This window comes from Lepisma saccharinum, chromosome 14 (assembly GCF_977018435.1).
Source record: "Lepisma saccharinum chromosome 14, izLepSacc3.1, whole genome shotgun sequence".
Lineage (NCBI taxonomy): Eukaryota > Metazoa > Arthropoda > Insecta > Zygentoma > Lepismatidae > Lepisma > Lepisma saccharinum.
In genome coordinates, this window is record NC_139242.1 from 70,157,083 (window position 1) to 70,179,910 (window position 22,828).

A 22,828-nucleotide genomic window follows, 5' to 3' on the forward strand; every position below is an offset into this window, starting at 1 on the left:
CAAAATGCAGAGTTTCAATTAAATGAGTGTAGATTGGAAGCTAATTGCCCTAGAGAGATGAGTGATATACCGTTGTACGCGGAATGAACCAGATTCAGACTATATGAATTTTTTGAATATTCGGTGTATATGTGGCGGGGGGGGAGGGGGCTAACTCTCAAACTTCCAAAACTTCAGAAAAAAAAATTTGGTTCCCCCACCCTCCCCTCAAGAAAAAAGTACATGACAGTGTCGACATGCACATGGAAATGATCGCTGACATGTAAGGAACACAAAAATATTTGCATTATCATCATATGACCAATGTAACTTGAGTTGTATATATGGAGGGGGAAAGGGGGAAATCCCCTGAAAATACTTTTTTAAAAAAAAAGGGGTTCGCCCCCCCGCCCCCCGAAAAAAAGGATATGAAAAGTTCAAAATGCACATAGAAATTATCGCTGGCATGTAAGAAACAGAAAAATATTTGCATCATTGTCGTATGACTAATGTAACTTGAGTTGTATCCCCAAAAGGAATGGTCAGGACGCCACTGATTCAAGCTACAAAATGCAGCGGTACCTTGAAATGACTATAGCTCAGAAACTAAATGCCCTAGAGATATGAAAGATATACCATTATACGCAGAATGAATCACAGATTCAGACGATATATAATTTATGCACATTCGGCGTACATATGGAGGGGGAAAGGGGGGAAATCCCCTCAAATACTTTTCTTTAAAAAAATGGTGTTTCCCCCCACCCCCGCCCCGAAAAAAATGTCAAAATGCACAAAATGCAAAATTTATGCAAATTTGGTGTATATATGGAGGGCGAAGGGAGAAAACCCCCAAAAATTATTTTAAAAAATTGTCACTTCACCCAAAAAATGTCCTCGCACCTTAAAAAGAGAAGCAAAAGAGAAGTCCCTTTTCCCACCTTTCCCCCTCCATTTTCATGAAGACAAAAAAAAAATGCAAAACAACATTTCTGTTAAATACATGTCTTAGAAACAATATAAAAAAATAAAATCGAAATTCTAGCCAAAAATAGAAAAGTTATAACATAAAAACTAGGACCTTGACACAGCATCTCGATCGAGACGCTTGGTCCCGTGAGGGTTAATTTTGGGTATCTTGATCGAGACGCTTGGGCAGCAAAAGGTTAAAGTGTGATCCAAACCACTGTCAGAGAGGCCAGGTTCATCACGTTAATAACTATGTATTAGTAACTTGTTTGAATTTGGTGCTCCTGAAAATAACACAAGGCAGTGTGAAAAATAGGAGAATATTAAATAAATGACTTGATGACTATGTTGACAACACTTCGTGTGAGATATCATATGTTCTATGGTAGGGGTTCCCTGTTAAATAGGGACTGGTCCCCTGTTATTCAAAGTCAAGCTACAGAACACACATCTGCATCTGTTGTTTTGCATTGTAACAATAATGACCATGATTGCCAACATCTCCAATAATTTATTTTTATAATAGTTATTTTTCCTTTTTCATGTTTTCCTTACAGTGAGGACCCTTCATTTCGGTTCTGCAAACTAAAGTGAGAGGTTATCAAGTTCTATGTTGCATTTAAAGAAATGGACTTGGGAGATGCATAGAAGAATAATACAATACCTTCCCTTTTTAATTTACTCATGTTCCCTGCTTGAAGAAGCCACGAGAAGGCTGTGAAAAAATATTTTATCTTCAAAAAAATCCATAGAAACCAAGAGTAATAAGTTCTATGTTGAGTTTGAATTAAACAGAGCCAATACTACTTTGAAATGATACGAATGATCTTTACCAATTCCCACCAATACTGATACAAGTTGAAAATTGTAGTAATTCAAAACAGTTCAGAGCATTTATAAATTTCAATATGTGCATTTTCCATATCAAAATATCACAGTTTTTGCTTCAAAATATTCATAATTTGAAATGAGATAATCATTTAATCACAAAATCCATTTCTCCCCACGATGTTGTTGAAAAATAAAATTATGCATAATTCCCAGCATACTAAGACTACAAAAGTGGCATGCAGTATTTTTTGCAGACCCTTTGAAACACCTAGATTCCCTCTAAAGTATTGGCCAGCATCGGTGATTAAATCCGAATCCCATACTATTGGCTCAGGCCTCCTTTATCATTGAGAACTTTGGCTGAACCTTCAACAGAAGCTCACCTGCAAGCGTGGCTTGCGTTTCCTCAGCAAGCGCTTGATCTTTCTCCAGCCTCAGCTGCTCCAGTTCCTGCCTGTGCTTCTCCTCCAGCTCTGCTATTATCCTCCGGTGGGAATTCTCCATCGCCACAAGACCCTTCTCGCACAGGGCCTGCAAGGAAAGTACAGGGTGCTCAGAAAGACACACGCACAGTATCTACTTGGGTACGGAGAAGTTCACAACCTCTAAAATTATAATACTCTTATTTTTTTTAGTAATTAATTTGTGAAACAATGGAAACAAAGTGTGTTCGTGTATATCAAAATTATATATAAATTAAATCTTTATTTGTAATTTTTATAGTGATAACTATGATATGAATTGCATGGAATTTAATTTTAGGCAATGTTTCAAAAAGTTCTAATTCATTTTGTCTGATTCTACTGCTGAAGCAAGTTAGAACTCAAGTGATACATTCTTGATGGGTATGTTTATCATTAACTTGCATGGAAAAATCTGGATATTTTTTGTTGTTACGAGCTAGTATTAAGTAGGATTTTCTCTAGTAATTCTAGAGTATTCAATAGTACCATCACAAAAGAGAGAATTTTTGCACATTACTGATTACTACCACCTCCCAAAATAGTCAAAAAATTAGCAACAATGCATAATTTTCCTTCCTGCTGATGAAGTAGAAGTCTTGTATTTTTTTTTCTGAACTTACCCTCAGCTGTTCAATTTCAGTCTGGTAACGCTGGCGTACATTCTCTTCACCTACAACATCCCTCTCCAGTCCAGCGGAAAGACTCTGTTGGTATGCAGCCCTCAGGTTATTTATCTGCAGGGTATATTCAGAATCCAAAGTCCCCAGCCGTTTCTCTAACCTCCTCGCATGTTCTTCCAACCGTGTTTGCTCCTGCTGGTGCTGGGTGACCTAAGGAAAAAGATCAAACCTTTATTAAGTGACATTTTTATGAGCACTTGAGTTGAAATATCCTTAAGTTAGCCAACGCTTGTTTTAATCTCTACAATCTGCATGCTATTCTGTTAGAACTGTGATATTTAAAGAAGGTAACGACATAAGATACAGATTCTGCTTCTGCCAAAGTGCTCATTTCCAACTAAGTAAACTGTACGGCTGAGCCGACACCATTTTGAACTGATGCCGATACTCTTTATGATTTCCACCAATACGGATACTTGAAATTTGCAACAATTAAACAAAAGTTGTTCAAAATCTTGATTATCATCAGTGGGTTAGCATTGCACTCCAATTATAAGTACCAATTTACCAAGAATGTCATTGTTCCTTTCAATGGTCTGTATCGCCTCCAGAGCGACTAGTGTGGTTATCTTGGGGGGGATTAATTTACCAGCTCTTTTGTTTCAAAATATTCAATCAGAATGTTAAAATATCTGCTACGGAATCACAAAATACAGTTTTCAGACAATATTGGTGCAAAATAAATAGAAACTTTGAATTTTGCATAACTTCCAGGATATTAGGCTCCGCGAAAAGGTTGTGTAGTATTTCTACAAACCCCACAAAAGATAACAATGCCAGAGAAGTAATTGTCAGTATTAGTAAATAAAATTCAGCTGGCATCGGCTCAGTCTTAGTAAATAGATAAGCATCCATTGTTTTTGAAGCAACTCAAACTCAGTTCAAGTAAACCCACGTCATGTTTCTTCATAATCCAATGTTACTCCAACACAACTGCTCTATACAATTCTTTAACGTGCAATATTATATTTTGTAATGGATAATTTTGGAATACAAGTATCCAGAAAGTAGCAGTCGACACTGCAAATGACTGACTTGATCACTAGTAGAAATCTCTCTCTCAAATTTGTTTAAAGGCGGTCAGGGGCGTGATGCTGATCACATCACCCCCACTCACGACCGGATCAAGAAAGTGTGGGGCGTTACCCCCACACCCCCTATACGCCTTCATGGCGTGGTGCTATGCACAGGGGAGCACTTTACCTTTTTTACTTTACCTTTTTAGAGATAATAACAATTACTGGTAATATATCCAACTGGTTGAGTTTTATGATTTACTTGGTTCTATGTATAGAACCAAATGTCTTTATGTAACAAGGAGGTTTTCTGCATCTGTCAAAAGTGCTGAAATTGGTTAAGTGAGTAAGCTAGCAGTTTAATCTGCTTTTGCAATGGCCGCGGTGGCTCAGTCGGTAACGCGTCTGACTACCATGCTCAAGGTCCCGGGTTCGATCCCTGGCCGGTTCAAATCCGGGAACTTTTCTAACGATGGAAGCGGCGCCGGCGCCCACCCAGCGTCGAATAACATGGGTACCTGGGGGAAACCCTGGGGGGTAAAGGCGGTCAGGGGCGTGATGCTGATCACATCACCCCCACTCACGACCGGATCAAGAAAGTGTGGGGCGTTACCCCCACACCCCCTATACGTAGAGGCATGAAAATTTCGTTTTTGACGAAAACACGAAATATGAAATTACATGCTGTAATGATTATTTTTCATGTTTCTGAAAGGTGTGAAGTGCATTTTTCTACCCTGTTTTGTCACGAAATAATGCGAAATGAACTGCAAAATGCGAAATATACTCTAAAACACGAAATTTACCGTTTATATACCGACACGACACTTTCTGAAGTCTGAAGCATCCTGTGAGTTATGCAATTCTCGGAAAATTGATTAATTCTGCTGTAAATATTTGAGAAGCAAAAATGGACTGCTTTACACAGGAATAAACTTGATACTCTGGTAACTACATAAATGTGCTATTAGAAGGGGTAAGTTTATTTTGTGTAATAACTGCAGTTTTTAAATCAAATTTAGGATTATATTCACAATTTTAAAACCAAAATGTCATTTTATATAGCACTTTTGATGTGATTATTCACCGCTATAACACCGAAATTTTATTTTATTTACCGCTTTTGAACCCGAAATCGACTCTGTTTTTGTACCGAAATTTTGCTTTTTTATTTACCAAAAATATGTGCCTCTACCTATACGCCTTCATGGCGTGGTGCTATGCACAGGGGAGCACTTTACCTTTTTTACTTTACCTTTTTAGAGATAATAACAATTACTGGTAATATATCCAACTGGTTGAGTTTTATGATTTACTTGGTTCTATGTATAGAACCAAATGCCTTTATGTAACAAGGAGGTTTTCTGCATCTGTCAAAAGTGCCGAAATTGGTTAAGTGAGCAAGCTAGCAGTTTAATCTGCTTTTGCAATGCATATGGTTAAGAGTAAAAAGTTGTTAAGTTTTTTATATCAACGAAAGAAGGAAATGAAATCTCACCATTGTCCTTTTCTCCTCCTCCTGTTCTCCCATCACAGATGCCAACTCCATCTCCTGCTTGACCTTCAAAGCCTTCAGCTCCTGTTGGTGATCCTCTGCCAGCCTAAAACACAAACATCAATTTACTCCAAGGAAATTGCAAATTTCCACACCAATATTCAATGTATGGCAAAGTAAAGAATTATATTCAGGTTACCAGTCCATACTGGAGTCTTTCAAGGGTTAAAACATGCCTAATTGAAAGCAGGGAATCTAGACACCCTACTTTAAGGTCCTCAATCTGCGAGACTGCCTGATTTTTACAACCACCAGCAGAATACTGCTTTATTTTTTATAGCTGTTGTTAACATGTTAATGCCTTAACTCTTTCGCTGCGCTCGTCACATTTATGCACAGCACGCCAGGTGCCTTGCTCTGCGGAAGTTGCATTATTGCGAGTTCATACTTCCACTCGCTGCGGGTGTCGCATTTCCGCAGTACGTCGCTTTTAGTAGCCTTCAGACATCTGTTGATACTATTTGGAACTATTTGAACTTGTAGTTTTGTATATATCCGTATGATGTCGCTAATTATGCCTCCGTTTAGAATACGAGCGTTGAGTGCTCTGACATGTCAGTTTCAAATGCATGTTCGAATGTAAACAACATGGCTTCGTCAAGTCATCAACACTTGTCTGATAATGATGTTACTCAACTGTTGAATCAGAAGGTGAATGAAGTTGTGACGATAATAGCGACAGTTTTTATGAGACTTCAAGTGGTGACAGTGATTGTGTAGTGTCTGATGAAGAATTTGTACTGCTGTCCGTAACATCATGGAGCAGAATGCAAAGCAGCATTGATCTAGGTGCGGGAAGTTCGACACAGGCAAGTGCTAAATTACTTGGTGACAGTACAGTATTTAGCACACCATTTTCTTATTTTATCAAATATTTCCCCCGCTCAGTATTTGAACACACAGCAGAACAAACTGAAGTTTTCGCCACCCGGTATCTTGATACTACTTACGAATTTCCATGCCGCTCCACCACTCTGCGTCATCCCGTGTTTTGAGAAATACCATACCATCAGGGACTACAGAATGGTTTGCCAGTGCAAGGAATGACTTTTGTAATTTCTCTATAACATATTTTGCAATGTAATTTTTTTAAATTATTCTTTCTAAATTTTTTTTTTCAAAATTTCAAAATTTTTCAAAATTTAAAAAACTTTTCAAAATATCATACCACCAGGGACTACAGAATGGTTTTCCAGTGAAAGGAATGAATTTTGTAAGTTCTCTCTTATATATAACGCAATGTAATTGTGAAAATTATTTGTTTATAAAAAAAATATTTTTTTCAAATTTAATTACGCAGCCAAGGGATATTGTGTGCCAGAGAATTCCGCAGCGAAAGAGTTAATTTCTGGCACCCTTTGAAGAAGGAATTTGAAACAGTTTCAAAATGCTGGAAAGAAGTTCTGAAATTCAATCACTTGTAAAGTACACTCTTTTCAGCTTTGGACATGCTTCATTTTGATAAATGGTGAAAGACACATGCACTCTACTTTGTTTCAAATTTCCGAAAACACCTTTTTTTCTTCATCCAGGGTAGGGTTGAAAATAGGTTAAAAGTTAAAAAAACTTGTAGTTAAGGTACGAAACATTTAAAAACCCATAGATGATGGGGAAAACCAGGTGGTTTGGAAAATTTGGAACAGTTTAGAACATTTATGATGCTAATGACATGTGGCATGCAGTTTTGCCTTTCTTGTAGGAAAGTGATAAATTATAATTATTATGAGGTTAGATGGAAAAAATTATATACCTTGCAACTCTGGACTGCAGGTCTTCACACTTGTCACAGATTTTCTTCTTCTCCCCCTGCAACTGCTCCTCCAAGTTCTCCTTCAACCGACAAACCTCCTGCCTGAGCTCCTCACACTTCTCGCATAACGATTCTTTGGCACTGCTTGTAACACTCGATTTCTTTTGTTTTGAGTTTGATTTTGATTTTGACGACCCTTCCTTCCTGAACACTTTCAACGTATCGAGTTCCTTCTCCAGTAACACTAGTGACTTCATAAACCTCTCCCGTTCCTCTTCCAGCTTCCGTTCGTACTCCTCCTTCATGGAGGAAATGCTAGACAGTCTGTCCGAACCTCCGCTATTGCACTCCGGCACTGATGAACTGCACTCCTTGCAAAACTTCTCAAACAGGTACAAGAACTCTGCATCCTGAATTGGATTCCTTACTAAATCTTCGAGTTCGTTTTCAACACTAAACATATTCGATAAATTTGTTTCACTTTTAACCAATTTCTTTGCTGCATCTCCAACATTTTTAGTTTCCGATTTTGATTCGCTGGGAATGAATTCGTGTTGAATAACAATTAAATGTCCATCAATCAATGCTTTGTGGGCAACGATGTCGGCAAATTCTCCCAAGACCCTGTTCAACTCAACATCATTTTTTGGAGTTACCGTGGGGGACTCGCTTCTCAGTCTTTGCAAGCACTTTTCATACTGCGAGGTCAGTACTGAAACAGCATCCTCCATTTCTTGACGTAACACGTGTTCGACAATAGCAGTCCACTGCTCTAGAGTTTTTTGCTGACTTGAAACGAAGTAGAACTTCGTGTCGTTCTCTGTTGATATGTTCTTCTCGTAAGCTTGAGCAAACTGCATCATAACGTGCGAGATTTCAGCTTGCACGAGCTCCTGGTTCACTATGTCCTGAGCCTTGCACCACGCTTCACGTATTTTCCTCTCCTCCAGCACCAATCCGTCTTTTTCCATGCACTTCTCTCCTCCTAGGCTGAGCGTTTCCACTGCAAGTAGCCTCCCGAGTTCTTCTAGCTTTTTCTTCTTGTATTTGTTCACTATATCACTGACTTCCTGCTCTCGCTTAAGGAGCAATTCAACTGCTGGACAATCTCCAAGATCCTTTTTCCTGAAAGATCCTTCTTCGGATGATGGAGAATTCATGGAGCAGCCCATGAGCTCACTCTGCAGAAGGATCTTCTCAGCAATCATGTTGGTGAAATGATTCACAGAGGTGTTTACATACTGCGGCTGGTTCCTGTTGAGTAATTTTGATTCGAGCAGACCCATTAATCTGTGTGCTTCTGAAACCTCAGACGACAGTGCTTCTCTCCAAAAGGCTTCCTTGTTGCTGTTTGCCGTGACCGTTCTAGCAATCTTTCTCATGAGTACCGATTCATATGCAAGTTTCTCGGCTAACAGTTGAAGTTGTGCATGCCTATCCAGCTTTCCCGAAGCCTTAAGTGATGCTCTCCTAGATTTGATATCCATCAACTTCGCATGCAAAAGCTTCTGAAACCTGGAAACTGTCTGTGCAACGGAGTCCTTTGCTTCCAGTTTTGCATTCTGGAGACCATGTTGGTGCAGAATGTCCTGAAGCTCGCTCAGCCGCTTTTGCAAGTACTGAAATTCTGTCAAACTCTTACTGCCCCCACTGCTCATCAAATTCACCTCATTCAAACACTCGCGGAGCTTGTCCTTTGATCGGAACACCAATTCTTCCAGGTTCTTCACTTTGGAACGCATCTCTTCTAAGTTCTTGCCTACTTCCCCAGCCGACAACTTCCCAGGCTGAGTGTCCACTTCAGAATCCCTTTCTACGTTAAGCTGAATCTTGGATGGAGCTGCCACATCCTGGGATGGAGACCTGGTACCTCTGGAAGTTCGGAGCGAACCCCTTGGAGACTGGGATGGAGACCTCTTGCTGGAACTCTCTTTCTTCATCTTCTCTCCAACTCGTGCCACTTTAGACTCCAACGAACTGAGCCTGATGAGCATTTTCATGGGTTCTGAACTTGTTGCACTGTCTAGAGACTTCCGCCGTAACCTGTTCACTTTTGGTCCCTCGTCGCTAACTTGCTTCCTGTACATTCGTGGTGACTCGGAAGCTGATGACTGAGTTGATTCACTCTTCTGCTTGGAAGAAGATGGCTCTGAACGCTTCTCAGGAATCATCCCCTTCTCGACAGCCATGATCTTTGCCTCAAGCTCCACCAACTTCTCCTCCAACTCTTTCGAGATCTGAAATGACTCCTTCCCCTTCAGAGACAATGATCGCCTCTTCTCTCGAGATTCGCTCTTGGCAAGCTTCTGCTTTAAAAGACGTACCTGCAACAAGAAGAGAACGGTTATAGCGAACTGTTTAAGTTCAATACAAAACATAATAATAGTTATAGCATAAACAATACATGGTATGTATATTTTTGTGGTTAGCACAGCATGTTACAATGTTCGGGATTCCAGGTTCTTTGTGAGTGTCCCTTCATCATATCATCACTCGTCCTCATTGTTGCGATTAGCCATAAGTAATAGGAAAGTGATGCTAAATAAATATATTTGTTTAATGGCTACTTTACCAGTATCAGATGATAGCAGTATTACCCCTTCAAATCTAATCACTGATAACATCTGGAGTCTGACATCTGCAGAAGGTAGGGGGGGGGGGGGGGGTTCTTGATGCCAATACTTTAAAATTGTAAGAATGAAAAGTTGTTCTAAACATTGATTAATATTAGTGGTTGAGAATTCTATTTGGATTATAAGTATTAACTTGTCAGAGTTTCAAAATATTCAAGAAGTAAATCAGAATATTAAAATATTTCTTGAATATCAATGCTGTTCTTGAAGGTTCGCATAACAACTTTTTTGTACATGCAAAATAATCTAACAAAGTTATTTTTAGTGTTTTTTATTTGATTTTATCTGCGACGTTTCGTTCTGGTTTCCCAGAACTTTTTCGAGCTACACATACAACAACACAACTTCACATGGCTAGTCACTCTACACTTCTGAAGAAAGTAGAATAAGGTTAAGTAGTTAAAAAGGAAGCTATGAACAAGGAAAGGAATTTGTTAAATATCTCAAGATCTCACGGTTAGTGATGAAAAAGGTATTTTATCTATATCAAAAGAAGTGTAGAGTGACTAGCCATGTGAGGTTGTGTTGTTATATGTGTAGCTTGAAAAAGTTCTGGGAAACTAGAACGAAACCTCACAGATAAAATCAAATAAAAAACACTAAAAATAACTGTGTTAGATTATTTTGCAAAATACCTGTTAACACAAAAGACAGTTTTTCCACATAATATTGGTGCAAAATAAATGAAAACCTTGCATATTGCATAATTTTAGAATAATTAGACTCCACGAGAGGGTCAAGTGGCATTTTTGCATAACCCCTCCTCCAAGACCAAATGCAGGAAAAGTATCAGCAAACAAAAGCCAGCCAGCTGATACCAATACATCAGCAATGGTACAGATCAGCCCTAGTGTTTCCATTCCCATTTTCCAACACAGTTCTAGTTTTTCCTCTATAATGGTAACTTCTTCAGTTAGTCTTGCATATCCATCTTTAATTAGGAAATGTACTGAAATGGAAAATATCTCTGGAGTCATACATTTACAGACATTTAGGCTCTACAAAGTTTCAGGGTTATTAATGCAGTTTGACCACCAATGCAAACTCATCCGTCGTAAGCACCAACCTGCTTTTCCGCAGCGCTCAACTTCAGCGTAAGGTCCTCCACTCTGGATCCCATGAGTGACATCTGACTCTTGTGGTCCTCCTCCTTACTCTTAAGATCCTGCCGCAGCTTGATGGTGAGTAGCTCCAGGTCATCATAGGTTGTATGAGATTCTCTGAGCTCACGTTTCATTGCCCTGATTTCCTGGACGGCCTTCTCGAAACGACTTCTCAGTTCACCATATTCTTCAATAATTCTGAAATGGTAAACACAAACATTAGAGGAAGAGAAATTTGAACAAACATGGAAAAAATGTAAGGATGAAGTAACAGCAACACGAGACCAGTAAAAAAGACATAAGAATAAGGAAAAATTCAAAATAAAAAATATAAAGCAGAAAACCAGTAAAAATGATTAAATTCAATGCACAAGGATTAAGGATTAATAAACGAAAGGCTGTGAAATAAAAACCAGGGAAAATGAACATATAATTGAAAATAATATAAAATTTAAAAAAACATAAACAAATGAAGAAAAAATGGAATGCAAGATTTTTATGAAGTCAAGAAAAGGAAGCATCCTGAAAAACTACTAGAAAATGCATAAATAGATGGAATTAAGTTAATTTTTTTTTTAATATTTAAAAAAGAAATAATACACAGATTATGGAGAACATGGAAAACAGACAGCAGTTCTTATGAAAAAAGTATTGATTTTTTATAACATCTCTTATTTAAGATTTTAAGATGATCTTGTGATACCGAGTCAATCGCTTTTAATAATTTTCTGCAATTCACTACCAAAATAATTAAAAAATTTAACTTCAAAAGTTAGAAGCATGTACAAACCTTTCCTTGTCAAGCTCGCTGAAGTCGAGGTCCAGATCAATGTTGGTAAGATCACTCAATGAATCCATACGAGGAATGTTTTTCTTGCTGGAAAATCTCTCGCGTGATATCGAAAGGCTTCCACTGGAATTCCTTCTTGAAGCTCTCCCTTCGAGCTCTCTCAGACGGGCATACAGAGACTCATTCTCCTCGATTCCTCTCAGCAAGCGATCGTTCACTAGATCCAGGTCTGCCTGCGTATCCTTGAGCCTCTGCCTCAGTGTCTCCATCTCCACTTGGCATTTCTCAAGCTTCTCATCTCCTTCTCCGAGCTTGCTCTTCAACTCTTGGACCATTTTCCCGAGTTGCTCGACCTCGCGCTTCCTTCCCTCCACTTCTTCCTGCAGTCGTGCATTACTCGCCTTCATCTCTCCCTCCAGGTGGTTCTTCTCCGACTGCATCGACTTCCAGCAGTGTTGGATTTCCAGGTGGCGCTCCTGGAGTTCGTCGTACTGGCTGCTAACTTCTTCCAGCTGCTGTTCCGTCACTCGCAGCTGTTTCTGGGTTTCGTGCAACTGCTCTTCCTTGTCTGGACTGAGCTCCAGCTCATCTAGGTGCATCTCTAATTTCTCCATCTTCTGTTTCCAGACTTCCTTCTCCTTTTTGTACCTAATAAGATAAAGGAAAAACAATGATGTCTAAAATATGGAGCTACTTTTCCATTGCACTCACCTTGTAACATACACTTAATAAGGAAGTCAATGAAATATTCAGGTTCTCCAAAGACAATTTGGAATTTTATATTGAATCGGTAGAATATCGGTTATGAGTAGAGCCCGGATGTTCAGGCACTGAAAAGTATTAAAAATGGCAGGCAAAAAGGCAATGAAAAATTGAAAAAAAAGGCAGTGTATGTCGAAAAAAAGGCAGTCAAGTTTCAGAAAGATGCAGTGAAAATTGAAGAGAAGGACTTAACTTCTTCTTAAATCTTTAAAAATGTATTTACAAATAATAATTTGAATAACAAGGGTTATTGAAAAACGAAATCAAATAGAGGAAGAAAAATATATTTTAAAAAATGCCTTGTTGAAATGGCAAAAGAGGCAAAAATGTTTGAAAAAGGCAACATAATGCCTTGTCAGAATGACAAAAGAGGCAAAAATGTTTGAAAAAGGCAAAAAATAGGCAAAAAAATGCAACATAAAGTATTGTTCAGAATGTTAAGAACCTTCAGATCGGTGTACTTTTATGTTCAATTTTTGTCTACCAGTGTCGGAAACGAATAGGCATTTTGCCTAAAATCCGGGCTCTAGTTATGAGTATCAGAAATTTTTTGAATCTGCAAGGGAGAAACCTAACAATTTTTCTCCTGAGATTTCGGTCTGCATATGGGACCAGTGGTTACCCACCATCATGAAGAAATTGGGGAGCTACGAATGAGTAACGTGACACGGTCATGAAAACCTACAACAATGACTGGGGGTTTGTTGTGCTGACCACACGTCACCCCTTAACTGGTAGGATGATCTCCCACCTCGGGTGAGTGAGTGAGTGAGTAGAATCAGGTGAGAGTGAGTTTGGTAGTCGGTAGATATGCCTGTTCCATCAATGGAGTTTTACTACTATATACAGTAAAGCTCATATGTTTGAATAAATTACGTAACAAATTGGAGGGGAAGTCCTAGTGATAAACTGTCCAAGCCGATGCTACTTTTAGTACTGAAAATGTACATGGATATTTCCTCAATTATAAAAGACTACTCAGACTGATGTTTAGCACTCTTGCGTTTGGTGTGAGCAGCTTCAGGTTCAATCTCGGGTGAGAACTTCAAAAATGTTGATGTTGTGGGGACAGTTGGGGAGCAACAAAGAAGTAGCTAACTGCCTCTAGTACAGAAAGCCGATAACAGCAGCATTGGGACTCTATGGGCTGAGCATATGTCACCCAATGAAAAGCTCTTGAAACATTGCTGTGCCACTGAGTTCATTTTAGTTCACATCACAGGGTATCTACCAAAATAACAAATCAAAAATTATTGACTTTTCCATCACATTTTCTTGACCTTTTTCCCCTATTCTTAACATTTATATAATCACTTCCTACTTAGGTAAAGTTGAAAATTAAGAAAATTGATATTTTTATTTGATGAAAAACTCCTATCACACGGTCGATTAAGATGAAAACTGAAGCTGTGCTTAATGAAAATTAATGCTTCAGACCTCATCCTGGATGGAGAATTACCACATTACTTTAATATATTTTACCAAACTTCATGCACACAAGAATGTAATTCTATAAAAAAGAAGTCCATAAATCTTACCCACAACTCAATACAATTTTAGATTTCCGAATATTCAATTTTATTAAATCCCAGTATAGGTATATAACAATGTAAATTTACTACATTGTAAGATATGGCAAAAGTTATTGACCAGAAGCATAATTTCTTGAATTTTTCTTGACATTCTTGACTGGTAGACACCCTGTTAAAATAAAAAATAAAAATGTTAAAAAACTTACGTGAGTGAGTATAAAAGTTTTGCAGACGACGTTTCACGAAGCTACGCTTCGCTTCTTCAGGTCTCTTATCAGTATTTAAAATACTTCGTCAAGAACATAAGAAAATCCAGGATTAGGTTAAAAGGGGGTGATAGGATATGGAATTAAAATATCTGAAGTTAAAAAAGCCATGTAGGCTAAGAAATAAGTCTAAAAGATTAGTGCCCGTACTACCATGTTGAAGGAGTGGCTGTAGTAGCATACAAATGCTACATTCCTTCCAATGAAAACTCCACAGACTCAGAAGCGGCGCGGGTCACTTCCGGCGTGACATGGAATTTAACAGATTCACTCCTATTATTTCCCCATCGCTTAAACATGTGAATCCAGGCTTCGTTCAGGTTACCGTCATCCCTGTTTAATTTTTTCCCTCTATCAACGCAAATATTCGCAGCCTCGTGAACGTTCAAATCAGGTTGTTTATGTACCCTTTTTACAACTTCTCTTTTATCAACCTTATGGTTAAATTCTAAAATATGTTCAGAAAGCCCGGTTTTCGGAGACAGTTCCCTAATATCCTTATCATGCTCGTCCCAACGGGTTCCCATGCTTCTTCCAGTTTGTCCAATATACGCTTTATTACAGGAACAGGTAATCTTATATACGCCCTTCTCGTCTCTGACATCTTTTCGCCCTTTTCCTTCCTTTTTATATTCAGTAAAATATTTCTCGATATTTCGGGGAGCTCTCATTCCCCCTTTTATCCTGAAGCCTTTTAGAATTTTGTCAAACTTTTCGGATACCCCTTTTACATACGGGATGCCGACGTATTTGTAATCTATTTCCCCTGCCTCGTTATTCTTATTTATCCCCTTCTTTCCACCTTCATTATTCAAGACTTTAAGTGCCCCCCTCTTTATCCTCCTCATTTCCTCTACTTTATAACCGTTTCTTAACCCTACCTTCATAATCCAATTTTCTTCTTTCTCTCTCTCCTCCCTACAATTACAAAGTCTCCCGGCCCGAATGTAGAAGTTCATGTACAAATTATTCTTAATTCTGTTTGAGTGTTCAGAATCTTGGTGGATAAATCTGTCCCCTGCTAACTTTTTGTGGTGAACCCCGGTTCGAACACTGCCATTAACCCGTTCAATCCTCAAGTCCAAGTAGTTGATTACTCCTTCATTTTCCACCTCACATGTGAATTTTATTCTATCGTCCTGTCCTCCCATAATTTCGAAAATACAATCTAATTTTTCTTTTTTCCCGATAATCAAGATGTCATCAACATATCTACAAAAATATTTTATATCATTGTTAACCTCACTCAGTGAATCTTTCTCAATGTAATGGAGGAATATGCTGGAAACTATTCCCGAAACAGGGTTGCCCATAGCCAGTCCCTGAATCTGCCTATAAATTTTTCCATTGAAACAGAAATAATTATATCCTGATACTAAATGAAACCACCGAACGAACTCCCAGGCTGTCACAACATCAATTCCCTTATCCATAACCCATCTCTGAAGACAATCTGCGGCTTTATCTCGAGGGACGCTAGGATACAAATTAACGACATCAAAACTACGAATTTCATCCTCCTCGTCTAGGTTTATCCCCTCCAATCTCTTCTTCACTTCCCAAGAATTCTCAACACTGAATTCGGTCTTTCCTCCAACCTCCCCTAGCCTCTCTACTAATATTTTCGCTAGTTTATACCCTGGATGAGAATACATGGGTATAATCGGTCTCAACGGGATCCCTTCCTTATGAGTTTTCGGAATACCGAAAGCGATAGGAAGTTCACCCTTCTTACAATATTCAATAAGTTTCTTCTTTTCTGATCGCGAAAGAGTCAAACTGGTTTCTATCCCCTTCTTAACTACATTTTTAACTTTACTTATTGGGTTTCGTTCTATTACTTCAAAATCATCATTGGTGAAACAACTTTCCAATTTCTCCCTATAAGTTTTCTTCTCCATTATCACCAATTTATTTTCCTTATCAGATCTAATAAGGAATAAATCGTGTTTGTTGACCCATACCCTCACTCGTTTAAGTTTTTCACCTAGAATTCGATGCCGTTCTTCCCTATGGCTTTTTATTTCCCCCCTACCTCTTTCCTTTCTAAACTCTTTCCTAATCCTTTCCTCGATGAAGTCGTGCATTTTATGCCTAAGTTCATTTTTCTCATCCATATCTGACAAAATGCCTATGGCGCGTTCGGTGGCTATAACAAATTCTTCCTTCTCTATTTTATTCCGACCAATAGCAAATTTATGCCCCTTATCGGTTATTTCGAAAAGTTCACGAGGCGGCTCATGTTGTGTTAAATTCAAAACGTTATTGGTATTATTCTCTTTAATCCCTTCTCTGGAGCTACTTGTCCCCTTATTCCCATATTTACCACTATTCTCGCTATTCCCAACTAACCTGTTAAACTTATTCAAAATGGTTACTCGGCTTTGGATCTTCACTGCTTCTACGTATTTACTGTGTCTTTCCTCAACCCTATTCCATGTCAAGCCGTCAAGTTCCCCGCTCAGTTGGAAATATAATTCTAAACACTTTTTATTTAATCTTTCAGATTCGGTGTAGGCCTCACGAACACATTTCCCCAACATCCTGACTTGCATATCGCGTGAATAGGAGTGAATCTGTTAAATTCCATGTCACGCCGGAAGTGACCCGCGCCGCTTCTGAGTCTGTGGAGTTTTCATTGGAAGGAATGTAGCATTTGTATGCTACTACAGCCACTCCTTCAACATGGTAGTACGGGCACTAATCTTTTAGACTTATTTCTTAGCCTACATGGCTTTTTTAACTTCAGATATTTTAATTCCATATCCTATCACCCCCTTTTAACCTAATCCTGGATTTTCTTATGTTCTTGACGAAGTATTTTAAATACTGATAAGAGACCTGAAGAAGCGAAGCGTAGCTTCGTGAAACGTCGTCTGCAAAACTTTTATACTCACTCACGTAAGTTTTTTAACATTTTTATTTTTTATATATTTAGTGAGTAAACGCACAGTTTTCCATAATGGTTACCCTGTTAAAAGTTTGAGCATAATGAGGATAATTATTACATTTCAACATGGTGCGACTCAATCAACATATTTCTCTGAAAATATTCTTCGGTTAATTCTTCATGGTTATTAACCATTATTCCAGCATTGCGGATCTCCATGGAATGTAATCAATGGTTTAATCCAAACCTGTACTTTCCGACCCCACGTGCATTGATATTAATTTGAGTTTTTGTCTTTAAGTCCACTTTATGCACAGATATGCTAATTAGGACTGGACTTACAGTTTAAAGTAAAATCTGAACCACCGAGTATTGAACCTGGAATCCCTTGATATAATGCAACAGTTACCACTACCCTGTTGGGAGGTCCCATCGATAATAGTATCGACACATCGGTAACATGGTATTGGCTCGACTTTGGTCATCACATATACAGTCAGCCCTCAACACATACAGCAGTAATAATAGTACACTCTGCATAAAAACCTTACACCCATAGACAAATACACAAGTAATCCAATCTGATAACACAAACATGTAAATCACCTACCCCACATTACAAAAAGTTGTGATTAGGTAAGTAATTACCTCTTGAACAGTCACAATCACAACTGTGGTTCAGGTACTTCTTGATCCTTACCTGTCTTGTAGATCTTGATACAGTTCTTGCCAGTCTTCATCCAATGCTTGCTTCCTCCACTGAGCTATGAGGTTCTGGTGTTCTTGCATAAGGTCTCTGTACCTAAAACACCAAATAATACATCACCATGTTTTTTTAATAGTAATTTTATAACAACATATTTTCTAATGTACATTATACCACAATTCTATGCAAAAGTTATTAGTATTAACAATAGGGATGGGACCGATTAATCGGTACTCTATCAGTATCAGCCGATATAGGCATATCGGTGTATCAGTTTATCGGTAAAATTACCGATTATTTTACCGATCTGATATATCGATAAATATCTGATAATTTAGTGCAAAATTCTGCCATTTTGTTGTAATTTTTATGGATAATCTCAATGCCCTACTTCTTAAAAAAGTAATTGTCTAAATATTCAACTTCTTTTGCACTGCAGTCACCTCAAAACACATATTTATTAAGGAGATCAATGAACATTTCAGGTTCTTCATGGACCATTTCTAATTTTATATCGGATCGGTAGAATATCAGTTCTCGGTATCAGTAAATTTTATATCGGTACTTATCGGTATCGGCCAAAAAATTCTTATCAGCCCATCCATAATTAACAATGGTTATTAGGAATATGAACTTTTGTTTAATTTTACTTTTAAAATCAGTGTAATTTTTCCTCTTCAAGTTTGCTATAATATTACTTATTTAAAGGACTGAGCCGATGTCGATGCTGATGTAATAGCATTGCCCAATATAAGTGCTATTGACTGGATTTTATTTACTGATACTTTTCAGGTGTTTTGATCATTCATGGGGTATGCAGAAATGATGCAGGACACTTTCATGGTGTCTAATTATCCAGGAGGTTATGAAAGGGTGAGAAAAAACTGTATTTTGTGATTACATAACACATATATATTCTGATGTAATTTTTGAATATTTTAAAGCAAAACTCTGTCAAAGTGATACATATAATTCGAGGAGAATTCACCAACTTTATTTTGAACAATTTTTAATTGCTACAATTTTCAAACATCTGTAACGGTGGGAATTTGTAGGAGTATCATTATTGGTACCGGTGTCAGTTCAAAATGATATTGACTCAGACCTACTTATTTATTTTGCTGTTTGCTATCCACTAGGCTGTCATAACTTACCTAATTACATTAAAAATGACCATATTCATGTTATCTTTTTAATTCCACATGTTAACAAAAGTGAAAACATGTACACATGCTAGAATTGATCAGACATGTATGCTTGAACCCTGTTGCATTCTGATGGATATTTTCAACTCAATCCAAAATATTGTCATTACCCTTGTATAAATTAAAGCTCTTAAAAAACATGAACACATCATAACAGTAAGTTTAACTTTAACACCCTGGTATGTTAGGTACCATACTGTATCTGTTTACAGGATACCAACTATTATCCTAAATATATTACATGAATATGGTACACATAATACTTAATTTCAAACTACCATTCAAATTGCAGAATTACCTTTTCTTTAAAGCCTCCATTTCATTTAACTCTTTCACTTTTTGCTTCAGCTCACTTTCCTTTTGTTCGAGTTGCTTCAGAAGGGTTTGAACCTGACAAGAATGAACAGCAAGTATAAAAGTGATTATTCAAAACTGGCTAAAATATTTTACAAGGTCATTTACAGATATCTGAGGAATCAACACCTCTTCCACTATAGGTGGAGTCTTCAGATTCTGAGGTACTCACTGTTTTTTAAAACAAGTTTGTAATCATGTTAAATACCGTAAATAACATGCATTTTACAAGGATTAAACTATGCAACATAAATGACAGTTATCCAGAAATGAACCACCGAGCTCACAAAATAAAGCAATAAGGAAAAGTTAGTATACATGTTTATTACATAAACATCTACACATCTTCTTCCTCATGTTGCTCTCTTTTTAAGAAACCTATTAATTTCACAGATCCATTGAATAGATTGTCTACAGGTCAATACAATGGACTTGCAAAACTAACTAACATCGCCAAATGAATTGAGGTACCTGTCATGCCAATGCACATGCTTCTGTATATCCTTGTCACAGAAAGCTCCTGCCAACCTCAAATGGCACTCATCAACTCCCTCTCGCACACATATAAACAAAACAAACCTTAGCTGCCATGGCAATCTATGAGACCTAGCTGCCACCATTGACATTAAAGTCAAGGTTGATATTCGCTCTGTGATTAGATTCTTGCAAACTGAAAATTACAGTGTGGCCGTTTTCTTCAAAGGATGAAAATTGTGAGTGAAAAACATTATCAGGGGCAATGAGGATCTGATGAACACCATTAAGGTTAATTGAACTCCCAGGCAGAAACTTTTTATGGTGAAGGTGTATACAGCTCATGCATCACCATAATAAGTCACAATTTGCTTGACAACAATGTTGAAAAGTAGTGTGGATGGGTACGTAATTGATAAATGCATGAACTTTTGTCTCCCCTCCCCATCATTTTATTTTACCAGCTCAATGAGAATGATTTCTGAATAACCCTCTCATACTGCCTATTGCTTTGTATATGAGGAATCACAAAGTTTTGCAAAGTATGTTTTAAATAGAGTTTATGTTCAGATAGGCTAATCAGGATTCGATCTAAAGTTTAAAGTGGGATCCAAATCAAGACTCAAACTTGGAACCCTTTAATTACAAAGCAAACGTATCAGCCACTACTTGATTAAGAAAGCTGATCCTTGAAAGATACCTCAGTTCCAAAACTGTATCAATTTAAAATTGTGGAAATATATACAGTTTGTGAGCATTAATATTTCTTATGTACACTACATAGAAATGGTATGCGTAGTAAAAACAAAAATACCAAGTTTGTGTTGTTTTTAGTAGGTACAACTGTTCATCAATAGTATTAAGGGGACAGTTTCTAAGTTAAAGGAATCTATTTATGCATAAAGTCTAGAGAAAATCTTTCTCCACTCTTTGTTTTCCTGATTCCTAAGGATTATCATACATAAGATGAAAGCAACTGATTCCCACCTGTTTCTCCAACGAGTGAATTCTTCCCTCCCAGTCCTTCCTCGTCTCTGCCTCGGCAGCCTTCCTCTGCTTCAGCTTCGACAGCTCCTTCTCAGAGTTGCTCAGCTCCAGCAAGGACACGCTCAGCTTCCGCTTCAGTGTCTCGATCTCCGCCGTCCTCTTCTGGATAGTTTCAGATGCCTCGAGCAGAGAATTCTTCATCACTTGCATCTCCTGACATGGAATGGAGGTGTCGCTCTGAAACATACAACACACGGTGTCAAAACACCTCAATATTTAACCATACAAGGAATATCTTAACCACGGATCTAAAGATACAGGAAAGGTGGAGGGGAGGAGAGCTCAATTCTTTCCCCCTGGCATTAATGTATTGAGGGGTCCTGTTTCCAAGCGAAGAGTAATTTTGTGTCAGTGAGTAATTTGATGAAAGCTTAATCTGTCGTATCTTGAGATTCCCTGGTGACAGGTAACCAAGTCTCTGGAGTTATTGATCAGTTGATGTCATCCTAATACCACTAACGTTCTTGAAACTTTGGAATCTTGTCCATAACTTGTGAGACACACTTTCATCAATACTTTGACAATCAATACTTTAACACCAACGAATTTTGGTCTGTAAAACTACAGCTTAAAACAGGAGACCTGTAAACAAAATGTACAACCGTAGTAATTCACATCTTTGGGAGTGGTATTAACTGCAAACTGTGGCCAAGATCAAGAAAGCATGGAGCAGTACTGCCAAATTCCGTACACTCTTCTACTCATGGTGTAGAATGGAAAACACTGTTGGTGCACCTGATGGAAGGGGTTTCTTCTTCCTCATGTTGCTCTCTTTTTAAGAAACCTATTAATTTCACACATCCATTGAATAGATTGTCTACAGGTCAATACAATGGTGCAAAACTAACTAAAAGGAACCCTCTTACATCATGCAAGCATATTTATGTTTTCTCATCAATGAAATGGAGGATTATTCTAACACAAATCTCAACTTAGTCACCATATACACTTTCAATCTAACAGTTCAGGATCTTTTCTTTTCTCCTTGTACCTGCAATACTGGAGGCTTAGACAAGAGTGTACATAATTTATTTTAGTAACAACAATTGTGTGCTACTGAAGAATTAAAATATTTAATTGGAAGTGTACAGCAGTTTTATCAACCTATATATGAAAACACATTTCACATTTTTAAACTTCAACACTTTCAAAGAAAAAAAGAATTGCTAACTAATACTTTTCCTGTCTTCAATCTTTCAACGGAAGAGACAAAAATGAGTGTGCTGATGAAATGCTGAAAAATGACAGCATGTGCTAGTTCAAAATAATGCACTGCGAAGAAATTGCAAAGTGTGCCACAAATATTAATATTTCATGAAAGAAAAAAATGGTGAAGAAAATGCTCATGCAGAGAAGTGGATACAGAAAAGTTTGTCTGCAAAAGTGAAGCAAGTGCAACATATTGTTTTAGCATTTGTCGTAGCCTAGTTTCCATTTTATCTTCAGGAAAAAAGTTAAAATCTGTTTGTATGACACTATTCCTAATACATGTTAATAGTATTGAGCAAAAAGGCAAATAAAATTGTTCCATTGTTCAATTATGCAAAAATTGTAATTGTTCTAATATAGCATGAAAAAAATGATTTCTTTAATATTCGATATATAATCCAATCTACAAAGAAAAAATATTTCTAGCAGGTAGATAAATATTATAATGCTGCAATATGCTGTTTTTTTTTTCAGTATTGTGCAATTGCTGACATCTTCAAGAAAACAGTACCAGAAGAAACTGGTTGACTTCAGTGCATTTAATTTCCTGATTTGAAAATCTCAATTGTTGATTGCATTAAGAAACTTTTGTATTCTTCAGATTTCTGCATAT

At 37.6% G+C, this 22,828-nt stretch overlaps 1 protein-coding gene across 1 annotated transcript in view; it reads right to left on the reverse strand.

Annotated features, from left to right (window-relative positions):
- Positions 1 to 22,828, reverse strand: part of osp (myosin phosphatase Rho interacting protein outspread) — a 209,938-nt gene that overhangs the window by 17,119 nt on the left and 169,991 nt on the right. Inside the window, exons 18-26 of the mRNA XM_083134807.1 lie at positions 20,947 to 21,183; positions 19,430 to 19,521; positions 17,921 to 18,022; positions 11,771 to 12,418; positions 10,944 to 11,178; positions 7,245 to 9,568; positions 5,438 to 5,540; positions 2,864 to 3,073; positions 2,163 to 2,310 (exon numbers count right to left, since the gene is read on the reverse strand). Of these exons, the coding sequence (XP_082990933.1) occupies positions 2,163 to 2,310; positions 2,864 to 3,073; positions 5,438 to 5,540; positions 7,245 to 9,568; positions 10,944 to 11,178; positions 11,771 to 12,418; positions 17,921 to 18,022; positions 19,430 to 19,521; positions 20,947 to 21,183 (4,099 nt within the window). The remainder of the gene's footprint in view (positions 1 to 2,162; positions 2,311 to 2,863; positions 3,074 to 5,437; positions 5,541 to 7,244; positions 9,569 to 10,943; positions 11,179 to 11,770; positions 12,419 to 17,920; positions 18,023 to 19,429; positions 19,522 to 20,946; positions 21,184 to 22,828) is intronic.